The sequence below is a fragment of the Gossypium hirsutum genome, chromosome A06 (genome assembly GCF_007990345.1).
Source record: "Gossypium hirsutum isolate 1008001.06 chromosome A06, Gossypium_hirsutum_v2.1, whole genome shotgun sequence".
Lineage (NCBI taxonomy): Eukaryota > Viridiplantae > Streptophyta > Magnoliopsida > Malvales > Malvaceae > Gossypium > Gossypium hirsutum.
This window is the reverse complement of record NC_053429.1, coordinates 62,326,043-62,335,035: the sequence shown is the minus strand read 5'-3', so window position 1 is coordinate 62,335,035 and position 8,993 is coordinate 62,326,043. Positions and strand designations below refer to the sequence as shown.

At 35.3% G+C, this 8,993-nt stretch overlaps 1 protein-coding gene across 1 annotated transcript; it reads right to left on the bottom strand.

Moving 5' to 3' along the window:
* Positions 1-4,522: 4,522 nt before the first annotated feature.
* LOC107939379 (endoglucanase 25-like) lies at positions 4,523-7,942 on the bottom strand. Its single transcript, NM_001327428.2, has 6 exons — positions 7,513-7,942; positions 6,937-7,247; positions 6,342-6,803; positions 5,620-5,755; positions 5,353-5,525; positions 4,523-5,256 (listed from the first exon to the last, which is right to left on the bottom strand). The coding sequence occupies exons 1-6, from the start codon at positions 7,886-7,888 to the stop codon at positions 4,855-4,857; spliced, it is 1,860 nt and encodes a 619-aa protein (NP_001314357.1). The 5' UTR covers positions 7,889-7,942; the 3' UTR covers positions 4,523-4,854.
* Positions 7,943-8,993: the final 1,051 nt, after the last annotated feature.

Genomic DNA, 8,993 nt, shown 5'->3' with positions numbered 1-8,993 from the left:
TTTCGTTCTAATGAAGAAGATGGACATATTTTGCCATCTTTTTCCTTTTTATAATCTTTTAATTACCAAATGACTAAAATCCCTCCATTAAAAACTTTGGTTATTTCTACCTATGTATGTCCACTTTTGTGCATGAAAACCTAATGGTATAATTACCATTTAAGGACCTCTACTTCAATTAGGCTCTTTAATTAAATCCTTTAACATCTAGAACTCTTATTTATCAACTTTTGCAATTAAGTCCTAATAGGCAAATTAGACATGCAATTCATGAAATTTTCTATCGATATTCTAACACATGCATCTAATCACTCAATAAATTATAAAAATTAATCGGAATAAATTTTTCTACTTTAGAATTGTGGTTTCGAAACCATTATTTCGTTTAGGCCCTAATTTGGGATATCACAAAAAAGAATTTTTTTGAGATAATCCAAACAAAAATTACTAGATGAACTCGAATATAAAGTATGGTATTAATATATTTTTACTAAAACCCATTTTTTTTAAAATATTAAAAGAATATTACTATACAACATTATTTTTTTTTCAAATATTATAAGACTGTAAATAGTATTTGAAAATAATATACTATAAAGGTTCATTAATAAACCTTATGAACTCATCAATGTTTAATAATCCAACTTAATAATTTGATCATATTTAAAACAACTAATAATCATAGTGATACCTCAATTAAGAAAAGGCCGAACCGCCTTACCAATTTAAAATTTACCCGATAAAACCAAGATCGAGAACCAAATCAATTCTGAGATCAAATCTTTCACCATCCTTGAAAAAATAAAAATAAAATAAGTAAATCAAATCAATCATAATTAATCACAAATTAAAATTAAAGTAAATTTAAAAATAAAATATTTAAAAGAAAATCTTCTTGGAAATCCCTACATATTACGTCTATGACCTTAGAGAATAAATCTGATTTGAGATTTTTTTTTAAGTCTAGATTTGATTGCCTTCTATAGTTTTTTCACAAATAATGTTAAAGTTGTATCAATCAAGTGGTAAAATGTTGGTGGTAAGTTTTGATGGTAGTAACGAGAATCCTTTTTTTTTGTGAATTACAATAACAGGGCAAAGCCCAAATAACAAATGCAACTAGTGCGACTCAAACCCAAGCCACACCTGGGGCTGTGAACTCCCTTGACTATCAGGCCATCACATGGGGTTCAACGAGAATCCTTTTTTTCCTTCTTTGCAGTGACTATTAGTTTTATATATTTATTGATGTAAAACAATAACAATGGTAAGGATCACCTTTCATTTACGAATGTTGCAAGATTGAATCCTACACCTCAAAATTGGTTGGGTTTTTTTTTCGAATGCTAGATATAAATACTTTTTATATATTTTCTCAAATATAATGTCTAAAATCTTAGTTCAAGCAAGCGGTTAAGGGAAAATCCTCGAGTTTGGGGGAGTGGGTTCGAAACAAATACATATCTAAAGATGGGAATTCAGATGGAACTTAAAGATAAAAGCTTAGAAGACGATAAAAAAAATATCATGTTAATAACATGTTATGAAATAAAAATAAAAATAATAAAATAATAAAAAATAAGTGAGCAAAAAAGATCGTATTTTTATTCATTAATGAAAATGATTACAATAATTTTTTAAAATCTAACAATTATGCATCTAATTATAATCAAGGTTGACCCTTCCTTTCTTCATTGCCCCTTATCTATGCCTTCACATGTGTGTGTGTGATGCGAACATGCCCCACTCAACAACTAGCTCGAGCAAGGACTCCATGATGCTACCTCAAGGTCCTGTCACTCAAGCTCGAGCCAAGGTGTTTAAAGAGTCTATCGTAGCTTTTGTGGCTCAACTTTGGGATGAAACACTGTTAGGACGTTCCGAGAAAGCTTATCCCAGCTTTTTGAATTTACCGTACAATTGCCTGCAAGTCCAGTTCAGCTCACCGAGCTCACCACCAGCTCAAGTCAACTTATATTCAACTCAAAACCAGCTCACTAGCTTGGAATTCAGCTCACTTCCAGTTCTCCAGCTCGGGTCTAGCTCACTACCAGCTCACGAGTCCAAGCCCAGCTCGGTTTTAGCTCATGAGCTAAACTTCAGCTCATGAAGTCCAACTTGACTTCATTTATTTGCTATTGACTTAAATTTAATAAGTCTATTAAAAGTTATTTAATATGCTATATAATAAATTGAGTTCATATTAGTAGTATTAATTATGTCGTAACATACTTAATTGGTGTTGATTAAATTTAGTCACAGCCGAATTTAATCATTTACTTGTGTTCACATTAACCAAAATTTTCACATGTCTTGTGTAGGGACACCAATGGACACATGAGGTTTGAAGAAACATCACTTTTGGAGGGTGCATGGACGGCTAAGGTGCATGGACACTCAAGATGCATGAATCGGTTAAATGCATGAATGGCAAGGTACATTGATTCCAAAGGTTCATGAATGACCAAGAGCCATGAATGTTGTGCTACCTCTTCATCTACACAAGTGACTATTCGGTCAAAGGGACATAATACATGCATGAGATGGTTGGCCGAATGACTTCCTCCATGAACCTCTACATTCCGTTCACATTGTGTTCACACGACAAGTCCTTTTGGTTCACCATGTTCACACCTATGGACTCTTCAGGTTACGACATTCACACTTATTTTGGCCGTTGGAGTTACACCATTTAATTCATGATTTTTGGCTAAAGGTTGCCACTTAATTGCTTCATTAAATAAGGGAGGCCGAACCTAGCAAGTGTCCCTTGGAGCTTCATTCATTCACTTGTCATTTCTTAAACATGAAGCATTCACAATTCATGTTCCATAGCCGAATCTAGTCATGCACATTAAGGATTAATTTTCTAGAATTTTCTTTTACTTAATTTGTAAGCATGAAAGGCCATTCGGCTACCTAGACTTTAGGCCTATAAATACTTGTTATTTTTCCATGTAAAAGAACTTTTGACTCTTTGTTAATGTTATGCTGCCAAAATTGTGAGGCAACTCTTTCTCCATTTCGTTCAAAGATTCAATTGGCTTTCCTAGTGTTCTAGTTGTGTCAACCGTTTCCTTTGTCGAACTTGAACTTATCACTATCCGTAGTGTGGCGTTCAAACATACCGAAGTTCCTATCTTGTTAGATAGTGGGTCGAGGTTTCCTTTCCCAAATCCTAAACTAAACTAGAAGGGCTTAAAAACAACGGGTCGATACCATATCGGTATTGGTTCTTGTAAGCACCTTTATTAGTTCAAATCCGTTTCTTCTTTACCAATCCGTACCTAAACCGACCAACTCATTCATACCCCTTCGTTCATACCATTTTGTTCACACCGCTCTTACCATTTCGACCATTCCTTCAACTCAACTAAACCTAACGTAACTTTTTATCGACAATCGGGCAATCACTAATACGACTCGACTCACCCGAGGCGGATCGTATCAGTGTGCTCCTCTCTTAATTGGTTAATGTGTTATTTTTGTAATTATTACCTAATTGATTGGAACGTCCTTATTTATCTCAAAAGACTGTATTTATTGTTCGATATGTTCTTATTTAGTAAGTTTATGCTTACTTATAGACTCAATGTTTATTGACTTACTCTTTGTTAGGTCTACAATTTGTCCATTTGACAACCTTTATTTCTTTTAAGGACATATTCTACTTTGGGCCTTCGAAGCTATTTATTTTTTGGGCTTCGGAAACTTTATTCTATGGAATAATTATCTCAAAACATTGTAAAAATTAAATAGAATTTGGGTTTGAATATATTTGAAAGGAGAAATTATGTTATGGACCTTTCTTCAACATCCATGGTCTCTTTCTAATTATTTGTTGACATTTCAACAATTTTTTTTATGTCATTGACACATAATTTTAGAAATTTTTTTACCTCAAACCTCCAACCCTAAACCTCGGGTTCAAGTTCGAGGTTTGGGAAATTCAAAATTCAAGGTTCAGGATTCGAGTTTGGATTCGAAGTTTAAGGTTCAAGATTTAAGATTCAAGGTTCGTTTTCAAAGTTTTGTGTTCAAGTTTCTAAGTTTGGGGTTAAGGATTTTGGTTCAAGATAAAAAAAAATTACCAAAATTATGTATTAATGACTTGAAAAATTTTCTAAAATGTCATTAAATTATTAGAAGGAATCATGAATAATGTCATGGAAAATATTCATAAAATAATTTCACGTTAGTGACTTCAAACTTAATCTAACATGCATAGGAATGGGCAAAGAAGAAAAAATAGACTGATTGTTGGTAGGAATCACTCGAGCCTCCCTCAACTCAAGATGTAGTTTCTTTGCAACACAGCTACCAACTTAATAGCCAATGCTGTTTTCAGACTTAAGCAAAGCTTTTTCACATTAAATCAAATAACTCATCATTTACACTTACAATTCAAGCGGAAAACAAACATTTACAACACTAACTCTACTTTCTTTGCTATAAAAAGCAAAACCCATGAAAGAACAAAGAAATAAGGAAAGCCATGAAAGAGGTAATAGCAAAGGCCAGATTTCTGCAACAATTAAACACAAATTTATTGTCAATGGATATTGGTGTGTTTCAAATAATACAACATTAATATCATACATGCACTCCGTCTGTCTGTATACCACAAAATCCAAATAGACTTCATATACAAATTATCAATGTTTGAATGCTTCTCTGACTCTCCAATCTGACAGCCAAACACCACGAGTTTTGTCCAGGTTGTCTCATATCACTCATCTCCTGTCTTGCCTTTTTGCGTTACTTACACTTCCAAGGTCATTTACGTACCAAAAACTAATTCCAAAATCATCAGACTGTAAGTCACACATGGACAGAAGAAAGATCAAAACGTTTTCATGGTTTCCAAGGTGCCGGAGGTGGTGGTGGTGTAGGAAACATTGGTGGAACTGCAGAAAAAATAGTATTCTTGTCAATCACGGTTGCCTTGTCACCAGACAATGCCACGAGTGCAGCAACCAACCCTGCGTTGCCTGCTAGAGTTGGCTCCGTATAGTTGTAGTTGGTGCGAACATCACGAAACCCATCATGCTTGTCAGGTCCTGCTACCATGGCTCCCACAAGTGTGTTGGGGTTTGGTTTTGACGTATCCCTCCATTTCCATCCCCCTTTACAGTTATATTTGATCTTATTCTTAGGGATAGATGCCCCTCTATGGTGAACATGCTTTGGATAATGGTTACCAAAGCCCACAACATAGCTCATTTTTCGAGGATTTTTGCCAAGGATATAATCAATCTGAACAAAATGACAGGCAGAAATCAAAATTATTGGCCACCATGCCTTAGTATGTCCCCTAAACTATGGTTCGAAAAAGAACAGCCTACAACATACCTGGGTTTTGGCAAATTCACGCAGGACATCAGTTGAATAGAAATTGGGACCACAATACCATCCAGGTGTATCAGCAGCATCAAGATAATCACTATATAGGGCGGCTAAGAAGGCTGCATTGACTACGTATTGCAGTGGCTGAGGCCTTCCATGGTTTAACTGAATCAAACCTCCTGTATTATATCCAAAGTTAACATGATCATGGAAAAGAAAATAACCAACACATTTGAGTATTACATGGTCAACAAAAAGAGCAGATAAGTTTACCTTTTGTTCTATTAAAGCTAGTGAAAACCGGAAGGAATGAGCACATAATTATGCTGGTTTGATTATGAAACGTACTCAATATTTCCTCATATGGATACCCAGGACTCAAAAACAATCTCAATCGGCTCAGAAGCACCTAAAACACAAATTTGGTTACATTAGCAACGAACAAGGAAGCTACATCCAAGAATCCTATAGATAGACAATCACAAAATTAATAACCCTAGGCTAGAGGCAAATTGTGGCAAGTACAATACAGTTGCTGCAAAAATAGATGGATAAATGGCCCATCTAAATAGATTGCATATCCAAGTAGCAACTTTAACAGCATTGAAACTAGTAAATATGATCCTGAAAATGTGTGAGTGTAAATATCATGGAACAATACAAATAGTTTTGGCCAGAAAAGACAAGCAGGCTACAAGATACGAGATAACTGATGAGTGGCGAAGTTGCTTCAAATAAAGTTGAGACTACACAATATAGAAGATAAACAAGTTGTTAATGAAATTGAAATTCAATACTGAGTCATACTATGAACATAAAGGAGAAAACTGGATGAAATTTTACAGATGCCTTAAAAGAAATATAATTGATTGAACCAAGAAATTTAACAAATTCCAAGTTAACTTTAGCTAGGAAAATGTCTTTATATCAAATAATCAGAACATAGCAGACAGCCATACAAGGAATAGAATTAGAAAGACAAACACAAGACTTACCTGAGCACCAGCAAGCTTATTATCCCAGCTAAGAACACCATAATCTGGGCCACCCCAGAAAGCACCAGCATGCTTGGCAAGTTTAGGATGAGTAGCTAACTGAAGATAGGATGAATTCCCAGTGGCATAGTATAACCAGGCTCCACCCCAAACAAACTCATCCCAGTAACTTGAGGAATTATAAAAGAGGGCAGGGTCAGAACCACCAGCACTATATCTGCCTCTTTGATCCCTAGCAAACTTAAAGAGTGTTCGGGCACCATGGACAAGCTTTTGAGAGTATGCTTTGTTGTCTTTGAAAACGATGGAAGCCGAAGCCAAAGCAGCAGCCATTTCAGCAGCAAGATCGGAGCAACTATGACATTCATATACAGGACGGGGGTAATCAATGTCCTCAGGGCGCATCCAGCAATAATGATCATTTGGGGCTGAAACTCCTCCAGATGTATCTCCTATCCCTACCTGTGAATCCATAAGTTAGCATATGATAATGGGCAAAAGAAGAAGAATAAAAAAAGGAATAGCATTAGTATTATGGTCAATTGCTAATATGGTACAAATTGGATTAACACAAAGTATAACAATAAAATTATACCTGCGCTGCAATCCTGTCAATGGTATCAGCAGTATTGTTGAAGGTCTTCAGAAGATAATCAGTACCCCATTTGATGATCTCTTTAACATGATTGAGCTCGCCGGCAGCCTCGTATTTAGCACTGTATTCGATGACACTCCAGCTCAACATAGTCATTGAAAAAGATGCAGGAAAGTTAAACTTGATAGCATCTCCAGCATCGTAATATCCGCCGACCAGATCTTTCATCAAAACGGAGGGATCGGATTTGCCATCTTGGAGGCCCGAGTTCCCTCTCCACGACACATTATTATGCTTGGGCAGCTTTCCAGCTACAGTGGATTCATATAGATAAAGATTATATATAATTCAACGAAACACAATCAGTAAATTGTATGTATCTACTGCTATTATCATTTTCTATAATGCAGGGATGATTAGACTCGTGAATCTAATAAATACTCAATTTAGTAATCATGTTTATTTCCATTTTGCTTAAATGGGATGGGATCGTATAGAAGTTGAATCTAAATAACATAAATTGAAGCTAAAAAGAGAATAAAAGAAAAAACTAAACGAAGGGGAGAGAAAACGTACAACGCTGAGCATTAAAGAACATGAGCGCCTTGTGAAGAGCCAGAGTGTAGTTATCGGGCGGAGAGTGGCGGTGGTGATGACGTGGGACAGTCTTGACGATGAGGGTGATGAGTCCGGCCAGGAGGGCGGAGACTAGCAGGGTCCCCACGGTCCATACAAAGATCTTGCGGCTCACAATGATACATCCGAGATCAACGTACTTCTTCTTCTTCTTTTGCTCCCCGGGGCCAAGCAGCCAGCTTTGCTGAGTCTCGTCCAAGGGGCGAGAGAGTGCAGCCCTATCCAGGTCCTGCAGATTCCTGCTCCTGTCGTCGTCAGTGGCAGAATCAGTGGCGTTTATCTCCAGGGGACCTCCCCACGGATCTCTGCCGTACATGATGAGGATTTGGAAGAGTAGTGGGCGGAAAATGCAGGAGCACCGACAGATCTGATCTACCAAGACGAAGAGGAAGTTGAGTTTGATAAATAAAATGTGTATAAGTAGGCAGTGGGTGCTTTCTTCATTGGTTTTCCAAAGTGGACTTGAGTTATGAGTTAATGACTATTCAGAGATTCGGATGGTAATATTGAGCTGTATGATTTGGACGGTTGCTTTGCTGTACCCAATCATACACCTTATTATTTACTATTAATTGTTAATTTATTAAAAAATCTTATTTTTGATTATTTAACATTTACTTAATTTACAAAATTTCCGTGTTTTGTAAATAGTAAAATAATATTAATCTTCAAACCAATTAAAAAAATGAATTAAGAAGTCACAAGATATAAATAAAAATATATTAGGCGCGGTTGATGAAACTGAAAACAATACAAAGTCTAAGGGACAACGACAGCCAACCAGTTCGCCGTAACGACAGCCAAACCGAAATCTTAATATTATTATTGCATTCCACATTTCAACTAAAGGTAGGTAAGATGTAACCTAATTATCTAGGTTTTAACACATGCTTTGCATTTCTCTGCTTTCTCTCCTATTTTTAATAAAATTGCTTTGAATTAACAATGTTGTTAAAAATTGTAAATTTTTAAGATTTGGGAAAAATCGGTTGAAGAATGAAGAGAATAAATTTTTAACTACTAGAATAAATTAGGTTTTTATATCGAAGATAATTTTCATCATTCATTGATTAAGCGGGATTAAAATAAATTTATTATCTAGATTTAATTGAGGTCTCGGAATATTTATTAAAGGTATTGTTAGGTTTTCTTTTGATAAATTTATGTTCCTTTAAATATAAATTACTATTAAAAAAATTCTCTTTTATGTCGAATAAATGAACTATTTAATTTTGGCTAAAATATGAATTATTTAATAAATTATTTTCATAAATAGCTTCAACTTTTAATTTTGTTTGAACGTATAATTCTAACGAGAGTAAACATACAAACGCCATAATGATGTTAATCATCTGTATCCTTTTTTATTCAACCGACACCAGAAGGGCTTTCAAAAAAAATATCTATACCGACACTAGAAG